This window comes from Rhinopithecus roxellana, chromosome 5, assembly GCF_007565055.1.
Source record: "Rhinopithecus roxellana isolate Shanxi Qingling chromosome 5, ASM756505v1, whole genome shotgun sequence".
In the NCBI taxonomy this organism is placed as follows: domain Eukaryota; kingdom Metazoa; phylum Chordata; class Mammalia; order Primates; family Cercopithecidae; genus Rhinopithecus; species Rhinopithecus roxellana.
In genome coordinates, this window is record NC_044553.1 from 135,525,286 (window position 1) to 135,548,547 (window position 23,262).

General features: G+C 42.9%; 2 protein-coding genes across 2 annotated transcripts in view; one reads left to right on the forward strand and one right to left on the reverse strand.

Annotated features, from left to right (window-relative positions):
• The window catches only part of TMED8 (transmembrane p24 trafficking protein family member 8), a 47,748-nt gene extending 41,346 nt beyond the window's left edge, over window positions 1-6,402 (reverse strand). The window contains exon 1 of the mRNA XM_010382718.2: window positions 6,080-6,402. Coding sequence (XP_010381020.1) covers window positions 6,080-6,197 — 118 coding nt within the window. The 5' untranslated portion in view covers window positions 6,198-6,402. The remainder of the gene's footprint in view (window positions 1-6,079) is intronic.
• Window positions 6,403-6,526: 124 nt separating this feature from the next.
• SAMD15 (sterile alpha motif domain containing 15) lies at window positions 6,527-21,528 on the forward strand. The gene is made up of 3 exons (XM_010382719.2): window positions 6,527-8,238; window positions 9,495-9,593; window positions 21,236-21,528. The coding sequence occupies exons 1-3, from the start codon at window positions 6,562-6,564 to the stop codon at window positions 21,470-21,472; spliced, it is 2,013 nt and encodes a 670-aa protein (XP_010381021.1). The 5' UTR covers window positions 6,527-6,561; the 3' UTR covers window positions 21,473-21,528.
• The last annotated feature ends 1,734 nt before the right edge of the window (window positions 21,529-23,262 follow it).

Below are 23,262 nucleotides of genomic sequence, written 5' to 3' on the forward strand. Positions count from 1 at the left end.
ACTGCAAGCTCCGCCTCCCGGGTTCACGCCATTCTCCTGCCTCAGCCTCCCGAGTAGCTGGAACTACAGGCGCCCGCCACCTCGCCCGGCTAGTTTTTTGTATTTTTTAGTAGAGACGGGGTTTCACCGTGTTAGCCAGGATGGTCTCAATCTCCTGACCTCGTAATCCGCCCGTCTCGGCCTCTCAAAGTGCTGGGATTACAGGCTTGAGCCACTGCGCCCGGCCTTCCTTATTCTTTTCTACAGCTGATTAATATTATATTTCATTGGGTGAATATTCCATAATGTATTTACCCAGTTTCCTACTGATACTCATTCATGTTCTTTCTATTCTGTTACCATTACAAACAATGCCATAATAACCTTTTATCTATGTCATTAAACAGGAGAATAAATAAATCTATGGGATAAATTCCTGGAAAGAATGAGTCAAAGGGGCATATATTGTAATTTTGATGGATATTGACAAATTGCCCTCCATAGAATCTGTACCAATTACAATCTCAGCAATGCATGAGAGTGTCTGCTTCTGCACACCGACCAACAAAGTGAGTTAGCAAACTACCAAGTGTAGTTAGGATTTCCAATTCCCTTATTATGAGTTAGGCTGAGCATTTTTCACATGGTAAGCACCCCTTCTCCTAGCATTTTAACGACTTGATGTATACTAGAAAAAAAATAAGCTTTTGATTTTTTTCTTTCCATCCCATAAGGAGTTGAGTGTTTGATTTTTAATTTTAAAGGAATGCCCTAAATTATTTTTAATTTTAAGGAATGCCCTAAATTATGTAAGAACTGCTGGTAAAACAACTTATAATTGGATTCAGAGCGGCAGGAAGTAAGAAAAGGAGAAAGAAAAACATAACTTTATTTCTAGAAGTATAAAGTGTGGGAGATGCAGCCCTGTTTCAGTGAGAGAGAATTATGAGCACAGCCTTTTAGGTTTCCTGAAGTTATTCAGTGAAATTTAAGCCACTATGAAGAAGAAAAAGCCAATTTTCCTATAGTATAGCTTTTATTATATTAGCCAAATATAAGCCAATTCTGAAAGTATTCCTAGAAGAGATCTGAGAAAGCAGGCCAGACTTTGCAAATTTAGATGGTATGTGGGGAAATGTTTTTTATTTTTAAAAATATGTATTCTAGTATATATTAAGAAAAATGGATACATCAAACTAGTAGTATCATAAGAATTATTTAGAATGAAACTTTTAAGTGTCAATTAAAATGTCAATTAAATGTCAATGTCAAGAAAAAACAGTAAATAACTAATACTGTAACGGTATTCTCTAGTGTGGCAAAGTCATTACCATGGTTCCTCAGTGGCCAAAATCTCGGAAACAATGAACAAAGGAGGGAAAATGGAGGCTTAACAATAACTTAATTTATCATTGATGGCCACTAAAGCGAAGGTGAAAGAGAAAAAAGGAACTTCCTTAAAATAACTTATTTATATTTGACAATTTTTAAATGTGCATTTTCTTTCTATATTACCAAAGGGTCTGGTTTCAGACATTCTGATCATGCTAGGGATTCAAACTTACTGTGTACTTCGTACTTTCCCTACAAGGAGAACCAAAAAGCAGGTTTTTTTCAAAAGCATTTGAATATCAGGTCAGGGTTCTTTAGAACAGGCCTCAGAGGATTTCCCCCTCAGTAAACAGGCTGCAAAGAGATAATTAGCCTGTCATTTTAGATTCCAGTGCAGAGGAACTAAAAGCAGGCTATGTGGTTACAGACTCAAGAGGCTTAAATGAAAACAAATTAAGTGAGCTTATGTTCCAACCAAATCTAATGACCATGTGATCCAATTTCTCTTTAGCTCTTGAGTGGGACATGCTCCTGAGTGGTCACTCAGATTGTGCACCTTTGTTATACTGTTTAGACTGAATCACGACATGATTAATCAACTCTCTGACTAATTGACTATCTGGACACTAAAAACACAACGACTAAGAAAAAGAAAGCCACAGGCAGAGAAAATGTTAACGTTTTGACATAAAACAACAATAGAAAACCAAAAAAACATCAAGGCTGTTTGTCATAGACTCCCAATTATTCTTACCATCCAACATGGTAGCCACCAAATTTTGAACTTTAATTCACGTAAATTGAAATAGAATTTTTTTTTTTTTTTTTTTTTTTGGAGACAGAGTCTCCCTCTGTCGCCCAGGTTGGACTGCAATGGTGCTATCTCGGCTCACTGCAACCTCCGCCTCCCGGGTTCAAGCGATTTTCCTGCCTCAGTCTCCTGAGTAGCTGGGACAGATATGAAATATTTTCATCACTGCAAAAAGACTTATTGTAATATTCTAACTCCTAACTTAGAACCATGAACAAGTCTACCTGACCTGTTTCCATCCTCAGCATCTAAATGGATTGATAGCTCTGGGGGACATATACACCAAACTAAGTTCTACTGCTGACTTCAGGATCACTATAGAGCTTTATTTTCCTTTAAACTTTAAAAAACAAAAACAAAAAAACCCTGCCTTTAAGTGATGCAACAAGTATGCCTCAGAGAGTTTCATAATTAAAGAACGATTCATCTCGCCTCTTGGGAACTGAAGAACCCAGGTGCCTCAAATAAAAGACTATTAAAAACAATTACAATGTATAAAACAATAAGAACACCATGACCACTGGAGAGCTTAGTTCATAAGAACATAAATCCTTTTCTTCCTTTTCACCAAAACCTCAGCTAACAAACATGAAGACACTCAATAGGTATTCTCTGCAGAGAACACTTTTAAAAAATAAGTTATGGTTATTCTAGAGAATGACACATTCCTGCTTTGAAGGAATAAGATACACCGAAAAACCAAAACCCTTAATCCAATAATACCTGATATGGCTTGGATGTTTGTCCCCTCCAAATCTCACACTGAAATGTGATTTCCAATGTTAGGTGAGGGCTGGTGGGAGGTGACTGGATAGTGGAGATGAATCCCTCATGAATGATTTGGCATCATTCTCTTGATGATAAGTGAGTTATCGCTCAGCTAGTTCACCTGAGATATGGTTGTTTCAAAGAGTCTGGAACCTCCTCTGGTCTCTCTCTCTCTCTCTCTCCTGACTCTCACCATGTGAGGTACCTGTTCCCCCTTTCAGCATGACTGTAAGCTTCTTGAGGCCCTCACCAGAAACAGCTACCAACACCACACTTCCTGTACACCCTGCAATACCATGAGCCAATTAAAACTCTTTTCTTATAAATTACTCAGTCTCAGGTATTCCAATGGACAAACAGAACACCTGAATATCCAATTCCATTTCTCACTGCTGTTTTCTCTCTGAGAGGGTGAGAGAAATCTCATTCAATTTCATTCTTTGTTAGAGCTCTATTGCTTACTCATTGTATCATTTTCTAGAGGAAGATGGCACAAGGATCCAATCAAACAAATTCCAAGTTTAAAGCAGTTTTTAGGGGTTTACTCCCAAGCCTCTGGTCCAGGCCAAATATAATATTTTCACACTGCTTTGGAAGCCCAGCTTAACTCTAACACAAGGTTCCCAAAAGCAGCACTACTGACATTTGGAGCCAGATGCCTCTTCGTAATGGGGATTGCCCTGCGCATTGCAAGATGTTTAGCAAACATCCCTCGCCTATCCTCACTAGATGTCAGCAATAGCTGCAACCAGTTGTGACAAGCAAAGATGTTTCCAGACATTGCCATGCCCTGGGGATACAAAATTGCACCTGGTTGAGAACCACTGCTCTCAACTAAGGAACATTCTTGATTATCTCAACCCTAATTCTTCACATTCATTAGATGCTCATCCAAATCTCTGCGTATAGACTTTCTCTCACCATCAAACTCAGCAACTATTTGTGAAACCTCTAAAACACAACATCAAGGGCTCTAGATAAACAAGCAAGAGAGATTCCGTTCCTACCTTCAAGCAGGTTTCTTAAAGAATTGTAATAAAAGACGCCCAATTATATAATGTTTTGAATTGTGCATTGTTTCCCCCTGAAATGGATCTCTCACCTCATCAAACTGAAAACACCTTGAGGACAAAGACCATAACCTGTCTGTGAGTACCAATACTTGATTCACGGCCAATAAAAACAATCAGTTATAGACTTCATCATAACAAGATGACAATTTCATATAGACAGTAAAAACTTGCGCTAACTCAAACAGGTAAGTTAACCTTTCTCAGCAGTAGTTTGTTCCTCTGTAAAACAGGGAGAAAATGATTGTTGACATGACTAAATCAGAAAATACAAGTAAATTTTTTTCCACCTCTGGCACAGAATAAGCATTCAATACCTGTAGGTTATCATTACTATTATTTTATTAGCAACGAATCCTACCTCAAGAGGAAGAGCTTGCTCTGGGCTACTATAATAAACTCCTACACATTTAAAAAAAAAAAACAAAAAAACTATCACCCTGCATTCTGAGGGTAAGAGGAGGGAAAGTAAGCATCTCTACCAATGTCCTGGGAGGAATTCAATGCAGGAATGAATTAGATGTCTGGGGGTAAAAAAACACTCATCTATCTAAAACGTGTGGGTATGTTTGCCATAAACACATGAGAACCTAAAGGGGAAGTAAAAACATGCCTTTTTAAATAAATACTGGCGCATGCAAGGGACAAGTGTTGCAAGACTTACACACCTTTCTGTTTATTTGCTTAGTCTTTTAGAAATTATGCTTAGAATTTCTACTGCTATAATGTTAAATACATGCCAGCGATTTTGAATTTAATACAAAGCAGAGTTCGTAAGAAAAAAAGGCAATTTTTGTTAGATGCTTTAAAGTAAGAGAATATAAAGCCATGGGAAAGAGCTGGGTGAGTTGTGTGTGTTTGAGTAAAGCAGCATTATGAGGGAAGATACTTGGGATCAGAGTAGAAGAGAGAAAAAGGCACCATGTTGGAAGCCATACATCCAGAAACACCTCTGGCAGCACAGGAAGTTCAACTGAACAAAAAGAGACCTTACTGTCACAATAGATAAGTATAGTGTGTACCATGGGCTCCACACCAAATGCCTTAGACAAAGCGGCTCAAGTAATCCTCACAATAATCCTATGAGGCAGGTATTTTTTAGTAATCACATTTTACAGATGAGGAAACTGAGGTTTCAGACTCCAATTCAGGCACCCTGGCTCCACGGTAGTGCCTCAACCACTATACTTTATGGTGTCTATTTTAATTTCAGACCTAGAAAATTAATTTATATTTGCTACTTAATAAGACCAGTTCTCTCCTCTCTATCCTTTCGTATTTCAAAAGAGCATCCTTTCAGTTGCATCATGTGTGGTGTTCAGGGGGCTGAAAGAAGAAAGTGTGATGGATGGACTCTTTTGTCTTTGGACACTGAAATTATACACACGGAGGAACTCGCGTGGGTAGAAATGGAGACGTCGTCCCGGACAAGAAGAGGATGAGGGTCTTGAGAATGAGGGAGGTCGCCCCAATTTTTAATTCCTGCTCTTGCTTTGGCTACTGTGTTCAATCAAAAGACCCCAAAGACTACCTATTTCAACTCTGCTTTTCATTTTTGCCACTCTGAGCGATGGAGAGGATGGCAGCAAGGCCAGGGGGCCTATGTGCAGGGAGGCTAGGGCGAAGTGGGCTTCTAGCAGAGGAAGGCAAGGCTGCCAACCCGGATGGGGGCAGAGAGGCGCGTGAGAAGGCTGGGACAGAGGACTGAGGTGGGGATCGGGTGGGGAGCCAGAAGCAGGGGGCGGCGAGGCCAGTAGGGTTCGGGTCGGCAGTCTGGATGTGATCAGCAGATGGAGGTGGGACCCGAACCCCGGCTGAAGCTGAAACTGAAGCTGAAGAGACGCCAGGGCCAGAGCCACCCTGTCACTATCATTTGGGCAGATCTCAGAAAGGAAGCGGGGCAGGAATCAAGGCATTTCGAAACAGGAGCAGAGAATAACCTCGAGCCCTGGGCCCGGGTGGTGGCAGCGGCGGGGAAGGGGCCCCGCGCGCGAAGGGGCTGCCGAGATGGGTCCGCTCCGCGGGGAAGCCCAGGACAGAGCGCGGCGGAGGCTCGCGCCGTGGCGCGGGGCCCTGAGGCCGGGCAGCACCCACCCGCCAGCGCCCCGGCCTTGCGTACCTGAGGCGGCCGCCTGGCTCCCCTCCACTCCCTGGCAGTCCCCGACGCCGCCAGCCGACCCTCGGCGGGCTGTGGGGCTCCAGGAGCCCGGCCCCTCAGCCGCCTGCAGGTCAGACATCTGCAGCCCGCGCACGGAGCTCTCCTCTGCCAGCCGCGAGTGGCTCCGGAAACAGCCGAAGGCCGAGCGAGCGCCGGGCACAGCCGAGCGCAGCCTGCAGGCCGGAAGAAGCGGTGCGGCGGCCGCTTGAAAACCTAGCCCACCCAGGGGCGGCCGCAGTAGCTCCGGCCCGCGGAGGCTGGCGATGCGGCCACAGGGAAGGTTACCGCGTGCTTCTGTAGCCGATTTTTAAAGTCAGGGCTTGAAAGAACAAACAAAACCTGGGGAAGAGTCAGGAATACACTGCCGGAAATCGTGGTATCCATAGAGACGCTATCGGAAGTTGGGGTTGCTAGGAAGCCGCGGCGCGTCTGCTAAGCTGCAAATGGCTGAAGTCCCGGAGGATTACGATTCCGGCCCAGATGAAGATGGAGAGCCGGAGTCTGAGAGGCCTGAACTGCCTGAACTTAATAAATCATATGAAAATGCCGAACGAGACACCATGGCAGAGGCAGACTCGAAGCTACCGGCAGAGATTTATCACGAGCCACAGCCAGAGACCGAGGAAGAGGACTTCAGAGATGGGGGGCCAAGGAGTGCTAAGAACATGCAGCTGAAACCTGGAGGGACGTCCCTGGAAGGAATTGCCAAAGAGTCCAAGAGAGACGTACCAAGCGAAACTGAACTAGGGATTCCCCAAGAGGTAAAGTCGGAGAGAGAGACGGGAGAGTTTTTCAAAGATTTGGAGGCCCCTGTGGATGAAACGCATGAAGAGTCAGACCTAGAGCCACCAGAAGCTAAACTAAATGTTACAGAGGATATGTTCCTAGAGTCAGCTATGGAAACAGATCCAGTGCCACCAACGGAAACCATGTCTGAGGTTTCAGGGGCCACAGTCAGAGAGATAAATTTAGAATTACTAGAGGAGGGGACTGAACTGGGGTTTCCAGAGGAATCACTTAGAGTGCAACATGAAGAGACAGTTGTAGAGCCTCCAGAGCAGACCAAACCAGATTTTCCAAGTGAGAAACCAGGAGAATCACTTGAAGAGACAGATCTTCAGCCACCAAAGATGACCAAACCAGAGATTCCAGAGGAGACACAAAGAGAGTCAACTGAGAAGAAAAGGACAGAGCCACCTGAGCAAGCTAGACCAGAATTTCCAGAGAAGAAACCAAGAAAGTCTAGTGAGGAGGCAGGTCTAGAGCCTCCAGAAGAGACTCAACCAGAGGTTCCAGAGGAGATGCAAAGAAAGGCAACTGAGGAGAAAGGGACAGAACTACCTGAGCGGACTAAACCAGACCTTCCAGACCACAAGTCAAGAAAGTCTACTGATGAGAACGTCCCTGAGCCACTAGAAGAGATCAAATTAGAGTTTCCCGAGGAAGAATCAAGAAAACCAAATGAGGAAACAATTCTAGAACAATCAGAAATGATGAAACCAGAAAGTCCAGAAGAGATAAGAAAATCAAATGAGGAAAAAAATCCACAACCACCAGAGGAGACTGGTCTAGTGCTACCACAGGATATCAACCCACAAGTTGAAGAGAAAACACAAACAAAGCCAACTGAGGAGGAAAATCTAGAGTTACCAGATGAAACCAAACCAAGAAAGACACATTTAGAATTTTCCAAGGAAGACAGGCCAGAACCAATCAAGTCTAAGTATTCTGTAGGAAAGGATGAGCTAGAGCTCCGTGAGCCTAAAAGAGGAAAGTGGTCACTAAGTGACGAATTTAAAAAAGAATACTACGCATTAGGATCTATCAGAGAAAGTGAAGAATCAATTGGTACACATTACGAGTTTTCACAACCACTCCAAAAATCGCTTGATGTCAATGAAGTATGCTCATACTCAGATCCCTCAGAGTCTCTGACAGAATTAAGTGAGTTCGTTCATGAAAAGGAAGTTGTAGATTTGTCCCAAGACTTGAAGGAACTGGTCTCTGAAGATGATGAAACCCAGTCAAAACAAGGGACTGAGTTACAATTTGAGCATCTTAATTGGGATCCAGAGAAAGTTGCAGAGTGGATTAGCCAGCTAGGCTTCCCTCAATACAAGGTATACAAAAATAAGATTTTTTGAAATCACATGTTTTCATCTGTCTACCTCTTATTCCTTCTAACGTGGCTTGAGCTCTTACCTCTTTACCGGAAGGAGTATCAAAAAGTCCTGGACTGTGGTAGAGGTAACTTGGATTTTAATTTTGGCCTTGCCACTGATGTATATTTGTATTTTGGGAGAGGAAGGGAGGGTCACATCTGTTTGTTTTTCCTCTTCCAGTGATTACACTTCTCTGCAATCCTTGAATAAAAGACCGAGAAGAGTATATAGACCTCCTTTCTTTTTCTTTCTTTTTTTTTTTTTTTTTTTTTGAGACAGAGTCTTACTCTGTCGCCCAGGCTGGAGTGCAGTGGTGCCATCTCGGCTTACTGCAAGCTCCACCTCCCCTGGGTTCATGCCATTCTCCTGCTCAGTACCTCCCGAGTAGCTGGAACTACAGGCACCCGCCACCATGCCCGGCTAATTTTTTGTATTTTTAGTAGAGACGGGGTTTCACTGTGTTAGCCTGGATGGTCTCAATCTCCTGACCTCATGATCCACCAGCCTCAGCCTCCCCAAGTACTGGGATTACAGGCGTGGGCCACCATGCCCCGCCTTAGACCTCCTTTCATGGAAAACTGTATTTTTAAGTAGATTTTGTTCAAGGTAGGCTTTTTGGTACTTTATCAAGTTGTTTTAGTGGCAGCTCCCTTACTTTGAATTTGTGCTATTACGCTTTAAAGTGTCAGCCCCAAATAATGTCACATGTATCACGAGCACGTAAGTGTATTAATTCAAGTTAGCCGTTAACCAAAAATAGTTTTAATAAAAAGACAGTGTAAACCTCTTATTTCACTGATGCCAACTAGGTTTAAGGCTACCACAAAACAATACAAGATCTGAAACCTTTTGTACCTACTATACTTACAAATGTAATTGAGGCATGAAGCAGCACTGGTTGTACCATGCCAAAAGAAAGGTTAAAGAGCAGTGTAAAATTTAATAAAGAGCTTACATGGACAAATTGTGCCATTATTGGGATAGAAAATAAATTTAAGCTATTCAGGAGGCTCGGGCAGGAGGACTGCTTGAGCCCAGGACTTCTGCACTCCAGCCTGGATGACAGAGCAAGACCCTGTCTCTAAAAAAAGAAAAGAAAAAATATTTTTTTCTCAGGATAGAACAAACATGATTTCTTCCCTTCCTCCCCCTTCCCCGCCTTTCTTCCTTCTATTTGCAGTGCATTTTTTTAAGTGATGTCCTTGTATTGACAGGAGTGTTTTATCACAAACTTCATCAGTGGCCGAAAACTCATTCACGTCAACTGCTCAAACCTCCCTCAGATGGGGATAACAAACTTTGAGGACATGAAGGTGAGTTGTGTCCAAAGTTTCCCTACAGAGCACTGTAACAGTGCCACCATCTGTCTCAAACCAACCTTTTTTGCCTCCAGCCTGGCCTCCCATTCCTGTCAGTGGTGTCATCATAATTCCAGTCCCTTAGGTTCACAGCAGTTGCCTCCTCTTTGATCCCCATAAATATTCCAAGAACTGTCCATTGCTCCTGTGGCACTTAGACCATCTGGCTTTCTTCTTTCCTACTTTTCAAACCTTATGGCCTCATGCCTAGAACACCGCAGTGGCCTCCTGCTTTTAGCCTTTCTCCGTGGGCCCTTTGGATTCAAGGGCCCTGCTTTTATGCTCTCACTTTCCACCTACTTATGTACTATTCAGAAACCTTCTTGGGATCCCTTCTGCTTACCAAGATAGTCTCAGCTCCCTAGTTTAGAATTTAAGGCCCTCCACAAGTTCTTTCCCCTACCACTCCTCCACATGAATTTTGTGCTCCAGCCTACCACCAGGTCTAACTCACACCTTCGCAAACCTGCCTGATGCATTCTTCTCTCTATGTCTTTGCTCAGTTCCCCCATCCTCTGTATTACTAATATGAATCTTAATCATCCTTCAAGACCAATTCCTCATTTGCATCTCCCCAAGAAGTCTTTCGTAATATTCCCAGCCCACAGTAGCCCCCATCCCGAGTTCTCATGACATTTCGTGTCTCTGACACCCATTTGGCACTTATATAACACCATATGTATTTTGCCTGCTTTGCTGCCTAACTTTGAAACAAGCTACATTAACCACTCTGAGCCTCAATTTTCGAAAATCTCCAGCACCAACAGTTCATGATTATACTCCTTTGCATAACAGTACCCTCCATTTGTAGTGCTTTGCAATTTACAAAGCATCCCAAACAATCTCACGGGTAACTTCTCCTTTAGCACCCCACCCCAGTAACCCTCCAAGAATGAACAGTTCTTGGCATAACCATGGTTTTTCTCAGCACACCCATGCCTAGAAATGCTCCACCTCAGTGGTTTCCAAACTTGGGTCGTCTTCAGAATCAAATGAGATTTTTTGAAAAAGATACATTCCTAGCCTTCATCCTGCAGAAATTTGGATCCATTAGGGCTGGGTAGGCCCTGGAATCTCTTTCCTAGATGACTCTTCAACTGGCTTTATAACCTTGTAATTCCATAAGTCATATGGTTTAGAAATAAGAAAACTACACTTGTGAATACCCGAGTCCTTTTAGTAGCAACAAGATATAAGGAAGCTTTTTAAATTATTAAACATAGAGTCCTAACTGAGCGTTTACTTTCTTGAATTCTGCTAATAGCTATCCTTTGCTGAGAGCTTACTGTGGCCTCTTATATGTATTATTTCACTAATTCTCATTTTATAGAAGAGAAAACGGGGGCCCTGAAAGGTGAAACAAGCTATTCAGATAATACGATTTTTTGTTTTGTTTTGTTTTGGTTTTGTTTTTTTTTGAGACAGGGTCTCGCTGTGTCACCCAGGCTGGAGTGCAGTGGTGTGACCTTGGCTCACTTCAACCTCCACCTCCTGAGTTTAAGCGATTCTCCTGCCTCAGCCTCCCAAGTAGCTGGGACTATAGGTGTGCACCACCATGCCCAGCTAATTTTTTTTTCTTGTTTTTTTTTTTTTGTTTGTTTGTTTTTTGAGACGGAGTCTTGCTCTGTTGCCCTGTTGCCCAGGCTGGAGTGCAGTGGCACGATCTCAGCTTATTGCAACCTCTGCCTTCCAGGTTCAAGTGATTTTCCTGCCTCAGCCTCCCGAGTAGCTGGGACTATAGGTGCGTGCCACCATGCCCGGCTAATTTTTTGTGTTTTTAATAGAGATGGGGTATCACCATGTTAGCCAGGATGGTCTTGATCTCTTGACCTCGTGATCTGCCTGCCTTGGCCTCTCAAAGTGCTGGGATGAGCCACTGTGCCTGGCTTAATTTTTGTATTTTTAATAGAGACAGGGTTTCATGATATTGGCCAGGCTGGTCTCAAACTCCTGACCTTAAGTGATCTGCCGGCCTTGGCCTCCCAAAAGTGCTGAGATTACAGGCGTGAGCCACTATGCCTGACTTATATTCAGATAATAAGTTTAACAGCCAGGATTTAAGTCCATCTTGTGTGACTTCCCAATCCATGTTCTATTTAAACCACTACACTGTGTTGCCTCTCCAAGTGCACATTTTTGTTACCATAAACTTCCATGTACTATAAACATTATGATGTGGAAATGATCATTTATTTATTTATTTTTTAGATAGTCTTGCTCTATCACCCAGGCTGGAGTGCAGTGGCTCGATTTCAGCTCATGGCAACCTCCGCCTCCCAGGTTCAAATAATCCTCCTGCCTCAGCCTCCCAAGTAGCTGGGATTACAGGCACGTGCCACCATGTCTGGCTAATTTTTGTATTTTTAGTGGAGATAGGGTTTCACCATGTTGGCCATGCTGGTCTTGACCTCCTGACCTCAGGTGATCCACCCACCTAGGCCTCCCAAAGTGCTGGGATTATAGGCATGAGCCACCATGCCTGGCCTGGATCATTTATTATATATTTGTATTTCCAACCATGCCCTCACTTAACTACCAACTACTGCCAGATAAATATTGTGTTCTTTTTATGTTCAAAGATGATACAGCTGTGTTTATGAACTCTAATTTCTACTTAAGGTATAATGAATTTTCTAGATAAAAATAAGGAACAGGCTGCTCTGCCTATGGAGCAGGCATAGTCCTTGACTTTCTTAATAAACTTGCTTTGGCTTAAAAGTAATAGTAAGGAACAGAATTAGCAAAATAGTAACCTGTCAAATTCCTGGAACATTTAAGTACCAAGAATTTCAGCTTTTTATCATGAGAAGGCATTTTTAAGAGTCAGACAATTCATTCAGCTCCCTTGGCTTTCTAATGCCAAAAGTACAATATCAACATGCAATAATAAAAATTCTAATTATGCTTTTTCTTATCTTGCAAGACACGAGAGGTTTTAAAAATCTTCTCAAATCCTCAAGAGTAAATGATGAACCCAGTGGTCTGTCCTTATATCTAAGAAATTTGAATAAGCCAACTTTGAGATACTTATTATCACAGTCACCTCAGACAAATGTGGCCTTCCCTTGAGGTCACTAGAGTAACATAAAGACCAAGACATTCAAAGTATGTTAGATAAGCTTTGCTTGACACTTAGACCCATATGAAAAAGCTGATTATGGCCGGGCCTGGTGGCCCACGCCTGTAATCCCAGCACTTTGGGAGGCCAAGGCAGGTGGATCACCCGAGGTCAGAAGTTCGCCTGGCCAACATGGCGAAACTTCTTCTCTACTCAAAATACAAAATACAAAAATTAGCTAGGCATGTTGCGTGCCTGTAGTCCTAGCTACTCGGAAGGCTGAGGCAGGAGAATAGCTTGAACCCAGGAGGCGGAGGTTATAGTGAGCTGAGATCGTGCTCTCCATGAACTGCATTCCAGCCTGGGTGACAGCGAGACTCAATCTCAAAAACAAACAAACAAACAAACAAACAAAACTGATTATGCTCTAAGACATGTAACTTCTAGGAGGTCATACATGAACTCAAGTATGCTGTAGCTATCTTCCTTACTGATATAGAAAGCTTTTAACATGTCTCCGTTGTACTTATAGCACCTAGTACACCCACAATTTATCCCATAACAACATTTAAATAGTAATCTTTTTCATGCTGACTCTCCCATATCATCATTTATGGACTTTTGGGAGAATAGAAGGAAGGAAGAAAAAGCAGATTGCTTGAGAGTATGGAATTCTGGACATGCTGCTAAGAATTTGAACAACATTGCCACTGTGCACCTCCTATACAAGCCTTGCAGCTAATTTATGGCCATTTTCTGTTACCTTCAAAGCCCGCATTTACTTCCTTAATTTTTGAATTACTCATGCTTCACCTGCAGAAACAACTTACTTGTCCCTTTGTCCTTAGTGCAACATATTAAGATGACCAGAGAAGAGCAAAATATGTGTGTGAGACTGGTGAGGACTGCAGGAGAAAAGAAGCACTAATTCTCCTTTCCCCGCCAGCCAAGGAAGCGCTTGAATCCACTGTCCTGTCTTTCCCATTCGTAGTGATACGTTTAGCTTGGTAAAAGGAGAGAGAAAGTCAATCTCAGTTATTCTAAGGACAAGCTAGACAAGCTAGCATTACACTTGCTTCATTTTTCTCTTAGAAAATAATCCTTAAAATATTTTAACTATTCACTGTATCAGATGAACAAAAGAATTTTGTGATAAATATCTGAAGAACTTTGATGAGTTACTTATTCCTGTTGTATGCATGATTTTATAGTATAAGGTATAGCCTTATATGCTTTACAATATCTCAACAGTTTTACTATACTTGCATTGTTGCAAACTATTTAAATAGCACAGATTCATAACAACCAGTCAGCAGTTGAGTATCATTAGACAAAATTTTTTCTTTTTAAAAATCCTTTTAATTTTCAAATAATTTCAGTGTTACAGAAGAGTTACAAAGATAGTACAGAGAATTCTGGTTTTTTTTTTTTTTTTTTTTTTTTTGAGACAGAGTCTTGCACTGTTGCCCAGACTGGAGTGCAATGGCATGATCTCGGCTCACCACAACCTCCACCTCCCAGGTTCAAGCGATTCTCCTGCCTCAGCCTCCCTAGTAGCTGGGATTACAGGTGCCCGCCACCACGCCTGGCTAATTTTTTGTATTTTTAATGGAGACATTAAACACTATGTTGGCTAGGCTGGTCTTGAACTCCTGACATCGTGATCCGCCCACCTCGGCCTCCCAAAGTGCTGGGATTACAGGCGTGAGCCACCACACCCAGCTGAATTCTGGTATACTCTTAACCCAGTTTCCTCTGTGTTAACATCTTAGTTAACAATAGTACATTTATCAAAGCTAATAAATTAATATCAGTGTTATTAGTATTATTAAACTATAGACGTTATTCAGATTTCTGCAGATTTCCCACTGATAAATGGTTTTTTTGTTCCAGTATCTAATCCAGGATTTGCACTTAGCTGTCATATTTCCTGGGTCTCCTCCAAAAGGTAGCAGTTTTTTTATTTTTGACTTTCATGACCTTGACACTTTTCTTGAAGAGTAGTGATCAAGTATTTTGTAAATTTCCCTCAATTTTACCTTGTCTCATCTTTCCTATTATTAGACTGAAGTTATGGATTTGGGGGAAACCAGTCACAGAGGTGATGAGCCCCTCCCATCTCATCATATCAGGAGGTACATGATAGCAACATGATTTTTTTTTTTTTTTGAGACGGAGTCTTGCTCTGCCGCCCAGGCTGGAGTGCAGTGGCCGGCTCTCAGCTCACTGCAAGCTCCGCCTCCCGGGTTTACGCCATTCTCCTGTCTCAGCCTCCCGAGTAGCTGGGACTACAGGCAGCCCGCCACGTCGCCCGGCTAGTTTTTTGTATTTTTTAGTAGAGACGGGGTTTCACCGTGTTAGCCAGGATGGTCTCGATCTCCTGACCTCGTGATCCGCCCGTCTCGGCCTCCCAAAGTGCTGGGATTACAGGCTTGAGCCACCGTGCCCGGCCTGCAACATGATTTACTGCTAGAAACATTACCCTCATCACTTGGTTAAGGTGCTGTCTGTCAGGTTTCCTCATTATGAAGTTACTGTGTTTCCCTTTACAAATTCTGCTCATTTTTTCTGAGATGGAGTCTCACTCTGTCACCCAGGCTGGAGTACAATGGCGCGATCTTGGCTCACTGCAACCTCCGCCTCCCAAGTTCAAGCAATTCTGCCTCGGCCTCCCGAGTAGCTGTGATTACAGGCACCCACCACTGCACCTGGCCAATTTTTTTGTATTTTTAGTAGAGACAGGGTTTCGCCATGTTGGCCAGGCTGGTTTCAAACTCCTGATCTCAGGTGATCCACCCGCCTTGGCCTCCCAAAGTGTTGGGATTATACCCCCTTGCCTGTTTATAACTACTTTTTCTGACATTGAGAAACTTGGCTCTCCTTTTATGTAAATATATTTCCCTGTGAAAAACAGATTTACCAAATAGAGTTCAGTGTTTGTGTATAACTGTTTCTGTCTTTAGCCTTATAGTATCTAGACAGAGCACTGTTTTCTTAAAGTTACAGGTCAGCTCCTTTCCTCCCCACCCCCTTCAGTGAGATTATGTCTTACTCTATAATACAGTCAGATTCATTTGTCCACAGCCTTTACTCCATTCCAACATCCTGGTTTTTTTTTTTTTTTTTTTTTTTAGGCAAGGTCTTGCTCTGTCACCTAGGATGGCATGCAGTGGTGCAATCTCAGCTCAGTGCAACCTCCACCTCCTGGGCTCAAATAATCCTCCCACTTCAGCCTCCCGGGTAGCTGGGACTACAGCCACATGCCACCACACCTGTCTAACTTTTTGTACTTTTTTGAGGGGGTAGAGATGGGGTTTTGCCATGTTGCCCAGGCTGGTCTTAAACTCCTGCGCTCAAGCAATCCATCTGCTTTGGCCTCTCAAAGTGCTGGGATTACAGGCATGAGCCACTGTACCCGTCCTCACTTCTTGGCTTTTTAAAAGTTTGCATGCAGTAAAACCATTATTTGTTGTGTGTAATTCTGTGGGTTTTGACAAATGCATGCAGTCATGTATCCATCACCAAAGAACCATACAGAACAATTCTGTTACTCTAGAATTTCCCTCTGTGGTCAGCCCATCTCTCTACCCTAATCCCCAATATGTTTTGGATGTCACATAAGTGGAATCAAATAATGCATATTCTTTGGGCCTGGTTTCCTTCCCTTAGCAAAATGCATTTAAGATTAATCCATGTTGTTAGATGAATCAACAAGCAGATTTTAAGGAGACTATACATCTTCTTTAATAGTGCTGGTTGCCAGGGCGCGGTGGCTCAAGCCTGTAATCCCAGCACTTTGGGAGGCCGAGACGGGTGGATCACAAGGTCAGGAGATCGAGACCATCCTGGCTAACACGGTGAAACCCCATCTCTACTAAAAACTACAAAAAACTAGCCAGGCGACGTGGCGGCGCCTGTAGTCCCAGCTACCCGGGAGGCTGAGACAGGAGAATGGCGTAAACCCAGGAGGCGGAGCTTGCAGTGAGCTGAGATCCGGCCACAGCACTCCAGCCTGGGTGACAGAGCGAGACTCTGTCTCAAAAAATAAATAAATAAATAAATAAATAATAATAATAATAATAATAATAGTGCTGGTATAGGCTGGCTGCAGTGGCTCGGACTTGTAATCTTAGCTACTCCAGAGGCTGAGGTGGGAGGAATGCCTGAGCCCAGGAGTTTGAGGCTGCAGTGAGCTATGGTCATACCACTGCACTCCAGCCTGGGCAACAGAGGGAGACCTCATCTCTGAAATAATAATAATAATAGTGGTATAGATGATTCATATTTTAACCACAACAATTATGTCTTTGTCCTTAGTTTTAGATCATATAAATTATAGGTTCCAATTATACAAATATGCATAGTTACATACTATGAGGTAATAAACAATACACAATAAATTGGTGATGAAGCAAAACCATCAGTAGCTTACAAATAAAAGAACAGCAGCCTTTGAAAACAATGATCAACATAAGTTACAGTGATAATATAGTAGTAATAATCTTCTTGAAAACTGCAGGCATTGCAGGTAACTGGTTGAGGCCATGTGAAGTAGGTGTTCTGCCATGATGCCACGCACTGAGTATAAGCTACCACCTTAGAATGTAGAATTATGGGCCGGGCACGGTGGCTCACGCCTGTAATTCCAGCACTTTGGGAGGCCGAGGCGGGCGGATCACAAGGTCAGGAGATAGAGACCACCCTGGCAAACACGGTGAAACCCCGTCTTTACTAAAAATACAAAAAAAAAAAATTAGCCGGGCGTGGTGGCAGGCGCCTGTAGTCCCAGCTACTCGGGAGGCTGAGGCAGGAGAATGGTATGAACCCGGGAGGCGACAGAGCTTGCAGTGAGCAGAGATGGCACCACTGCACTCCAGCCAGGGAGACAAACCCAGACTCCATCTCAAAAAAAAAAAAAAAAAAAAAAAAAGAATGTAGAATTACAAATCCTTAGAAAACTGATCATCCTCACAAATACCTATTTCCAATAATCCTTACTAACTCAAGTAATTTACCAGTAAGTTGCTGTAAGTCTTAGGCAAAAATAAAGTCTACTACTTGTTGTTTGTTCATCAGAACTAAAGAGGCACAGTAGCTCACGGCTATAATCCCTGCACTTTGGGAGGCTGAGGTAGGAGGATCACTTGAGCCTAGGAAATTGAGACCAGCCTGGGCAATATAGTGAAACCCCAGCTCTATAAAAAATATTTTAAAAGCTAGCCAGGTGTGGTAGCACATGCTTGTAGTCCCAGCTACTCAGCACGCTGAGGTGGGAGGATCACTTGAGCCGAGGATGTCAAGGCTGCAGTGAGCTATGATCATGCCACTTCACACCAGCCTGAGTGACAGAGCAAGACCCTGTCTCAAAATAAAATAAAATAAAATAAAATAACTGAAGAAAGAAATTGCAGTTTTAGTTCAATCTGTCACTTGTCAGAGGAACTTCTTGTTTCACTGATGAACTTCAAACACACTTAAAAATCACTGAATAGGAGGAGGGATAGTCAGATTGTATTTATTGATTTCAGTGCTGTGTAATGAATAGCTTTCTAACACTTTTTTATGAAATTATTTTTATTAAGAAACCCTAAGCACCAAGAGCCATAAAAAACCCATATCATTTGCTGTTATAGCCCACAAAGGGAATATGAGTAGATTATATATATACTCCCTTCCCAAAACAAAGAAAAATTCCAAAAACACATGAATGTGGCTGAGCGGCTGGCTCACACCTGTAATCTTAGCACTTTGGAGGCTGAGGTAGGAGGATCACTTGAATCCAGGAGTTTAAGACTAGCTGGGGAACATGGCAAAACCCCATCTCTACCAAAAACAAAAGCAAACAAAAAAAAGCAGGAGTATGGTGTCATGCCTCTGTAGTCCCAGCTACTTGGGAGGCTGAGGCAGGAAAATGGCTTGAGTCTAGTTCAAGGCTACAGAGAGCTATGATCACACCACTGTACTCCAGCCTGCATGACAGAGCAAGACCTACCTGTCTCGATAGATAAAGAATGTGTCGAGAACACTTTTAATTTCTGCATTACAATATTGTACAAAACGGTAGTGAACCCTCTCAGCCCACAGTGGGCACATAGCTCTTTTTGTTAATAATGTGTATATGACTGCAGTGTACCTCCTGGGAACACCATCTGTGAACCTCAGGGAATTTGTGAAATAACCTTTTCTGTTCGGGGCATTGGAAAGGAGAATCAGGGTACTTGCTTTGGCGGCACATATACCAAAAGAGAATCAGGGTGAGATGCTTACCAAACAAGGTGCACATGTAGAAGCATGCATCACAAACAAGAAGTCTTAGAAGCCACCTGTTCGTGTGTGTGTGTGTGTTTGTTTGCTTTTGGAGACAGGGTCTTGCTCTGTTAGCCAGGCTGCAGTGCAGTGGCATGATCATGGCTCCTCATTGCAGCCTCAAAACTCCTGGGCTCAAAGGATCCTCCTACTTCAGCCTCCCAAGTAGCTGGGACTACAGGCATGCAACTTCACAACTGGCTTTTTTTTTTTTTTTTTTTTTTCTGTAGCAATTTGCTTTTGTTTGTTTGTTTGTTTGTTTGCTTTTTGAGATGGAATCTCTCTGCATCACCCAGGCTGGAGTGCAGTGGTGCGATCTCAGCTCACTGCAACCTCTGCCTCCCAGGTTCAAGCGACTCTCCTGCCTCAGCCTCCCGAGTAGCTGGGACTACAGGCGTGCGCCACCACACCCAGCTAATTTTTGTACTTTTAGTAGAGACAGGATTTTGCCATGTTGGCCAGGTTGGTCTCGAACTCCTGACCTCAGGTGATCCACCTGCCTCGGCCTCTCAAAGGCATGAGCCACCTCACCTGGCCTTTGTAGTAATTTGGATCTCAGTTCTTAGAAGCCCCAACTGATAAAGATCTCAATTAGAATTCTCACTGGACAACTCAGGAGACTGAGGCATGAGGATGGCTTCAGCCCAGTTGTTCAAGGCTATAGTACACTATAATTGTGCTTGTGCATATCCACTGCACTCTAGCCTGGGTAACACAGCAAGACCCCATCTCAAGAAAAAAAAAAAAAACCACAATCCTTACTGGGAATGCCAAGGCAACTATACCCATAAACCATCTCTAGAGTCAACAAAACCTGTTCAAGATCTGAGAAACATGATGTCTTGCCTATCTAAAAGGCACTGCTAATGGGCAGTTTTATATCAGGTGTAGCATTGTATGTGGCATGAATTTTACAGTCTTATAACTCTGACCAGTAGCTTTAAATTAAAAAAAAAAAAAAAAAAAAGTCCATCCCAAATACCCTTTGGCTGTGATCTAGCAGTAATTTCGTGGACTTCTCATCCAGAGGCAGACTATGAATTCAAACAGTGGTGTTATAACTGACCTAGGATTAAAACTAGAATTTGAAAGGCAATCATGATATAAATATATATATATATTTATATAGTGTTTATATAGTATTAAATATATTTATATATATTTATATAGTATTTATATAGCAACCATGCTCGGCTCTCAGTTATAATTTTTTTTCTTAGTTGCACATTAACTGAGCCCCTTATAGACAAGTTATTTAATAACCTTCCCAGAGATAGTCATGACTCCTAATCTGAACATATTATCTGCTCTTATGCTTGGTCAAATTGCTCAGCAAAAACAAAGAAATGAACCCATCTATGGCCATCTGATGCAAGGGCCTAGAAATATCTTAAATGGTACTTTGAAAAGGATAATAAATCATGTGATATTTAAGAAATTGGTTTTGGTAAGGTTAGGCTAGTAAGTCTGTGAATTTATTTTATTTCCCCATAGAAATAAGGAGTTGGTGGGGCGCGGTGGCTTACGCCTGTAATCCCAGCACTTTGGGAGGCCAAGGTGGGTGGATCACCTGAAGTCAAAAGTTCGAGACCAGCCTGGCCAACATGGTGAAACCCCATCTCTACTAAAAATACAAAAATTAGCCAGGCGTGGTGGTGCACGCCTGTAGTCCCAGCTACTCAGGAGGCTGAGGCAGGATAATTGCTTGAACCCAGGAGGCAGAGCTTGCAGTGAGCCGAGATCGTGCCACTGCACTCCAGCCTGGGCGACAGAGCGAGACTCCATCTCAAAAAAAAAAAAAAGAAAGAAAGAAAGAAAGAAAGAAGGGGCCGGACGTGGTGGCTCAAGGCTGTAATCCCAGCACTTTGGGAGGCTGAGACGGGCGGATCACGAGGTCAGGAGATCGAGACTATCCTGGCTAACACGGTGAAACCCCATCTATACTAAAAAAATACAAAAAACTAGCCAGGCGAGGTGCCGGGCGCCTGTAGTCCCAGCCACTCGGGAGGCTGAGGCAGGAGAGTGGCGTAAACCCGGGAGGCAGAGCTTGCAGTGAGCTGAGGTCTGACCACTGTACTCCAGCCTGGGCGACAGAGCGAGACTCTGTCTCAAAAAAAAAAAAAAAAAAAAAGGAGTTCACATTCAAGAGGCTTAGAAAACTAAATAAACCTCCTTCTTTGAGTTGGTTGTGTTTTCAGGTTAGTCTAATTAAAAAATTATCCTTGCATTTCAGGCAATTTCTCGGCATACGCGGGAGCTCCTGGAAATTGAAGAGCCATTATTCAAACGCTCCATCAGCCTTCCCTATAGGGATATTATCGGCTTGTTTTTAGAGCGAAAAGGTCATACTGGGATAAAATCTGATTCCTTGACTTTATCTGAATTTGTCAAAGCAGCAGGATTACAGGATTATGGTCCAGAAATAACTGCCCCTGAAGAGAATGAGGAATTACCTTGCACTGAACCATAGGAGAAAGCTGCTTCACAGAGCTTGAAAGATCAAACTAAATTACTTGCGGGAAGAGGTATGGTCTTTTTTGGTTTTCTTTTTCTCCATTTTTTTTTTTTTTTTTTTGGGACAGAGTCTTGCTCTGTCACCCAGGCTGGAGTGCAATGGTGCAGTCTCAGCTCACTGCAACTTCCAGGTTCAAGCGATTCTCCTGCCTCAGCCTCCTGAGTAGCTGGGATTACAGGCACCCACCACCACACCAAGCTAATTTTTGTATTTTTAGTAGAGATGATGTTTCATCATGTTGGCCAGGCTGGTCTCAAACTCCTGACAGTTGATCTGCCCGCTGTGGCATCCCAAAGTGGTGGAATTACAAGCGTGACCTACTGCACCTGGCCCTTTTTCTCCTTTTCATTAAGATCAGAGTTAGAACTGCTGGCTTCATTCCTAGTTGTGTCTCTGACTTATGGTACCTTCCCTTTGTTTTTGCAATTTAACCCCTTGTTAAAACAAAGATAGTCACGCTTATCTTTCTGGGTAATTATAAGAATTCCTGAGCTGGGCAAGGTGGCTCATGTCTGTAATCCTAGCACTTTGGGTGGCTGAGGCGGTCAGATCACTTGAGGTCAGGAGTTCAAGACCAGCCTGGCCAACAAGGCGAAACTCCATCTCTACTAAAAATACAAAAATTAGCTGGGCATGGTGGCACATGCCTGTAGTCCCAGCTACTCAGGAGGCTGAGGCAGGAGAATCATTTGAACCCAGGAAGCAGAGGTTATAGTGAGCTGAGATCGTGCCACTGCACTCCAAGCTAGGTAACAGAGCAAGACTCTAAAACAAACAAAGAAAACAAAGCAAAACAAAATTATTGAAAACTTCTAGTAATGCACCTTGTAGTAGAAACATGTTGGGGAAATATAATTAAAAATAAAATATCCTGCCAACTCCAGAGAGAGAATTCTCTCCACAAATGCAGAAAAGAAACATTTTTATTCTTGAATAAGCATTAAACTATGATGCACATCACAGGCAAGCTGCTAAAGAGATTGCAAAGACAAATCTCACCCTTTTAGATGGCAGAGCAGATACAATCCATGACATACATGTTAATTATCTGTGTCCAAAGGAAAAATAAAACTTCTGTCTTGACAACAAGCAGAAGTTACTATTTGGAGCCAGGTACCTAGGCTAAACTCCTACAGAGACAGGGAGACAAAGTACCAACCTCCTCAGTGCTCACATTTCAAAGAGATGTCTCCATGGCCTCCCAAAAAGAAACTGTCCTGAAGTATAAAATGGCTAGAGACTTATTCAGCTTTTTAAAAAGATTTACATACATCTCAAGGGCATAGTAAAAGCATTTACAGTGGCAAGTTCTTTAAAGGAAATGGTTGTTTTTTGTTTATTTTTTTGAGATGGAGTCTCACTCTGTTGCCCAGGCTGGAGTGCAATGGTGTGATCTCAGCTCACTGCAACCTCCACCTCCTGGGTTCAAGTGATTCTCCTGCCTCAGCCTCCTGAGTAGCTGGTATCACAGCAATGAGCCATCACACCCAGCTAATTTTTTTGTATTTTTAGTAGAGACAGGGTTTCACCATGTTGGCCAGGCTGGTCTCAAACTCCTGGCCTCAAGAGATCTGCCTGCCTTGGCCTCCCAAAGTGTGGGGATTACAAACATGAGCCACTGCACCCGGCCTAAATGAAATGTTTTACAAAAAAAAGTGGGCAAGTTCTCTCTTCCTTTTGGCATCAGGGAAAATTTAAAAGAAAAAATTTTTTTAGATATGTATGTATCTAAATATGTAAATATC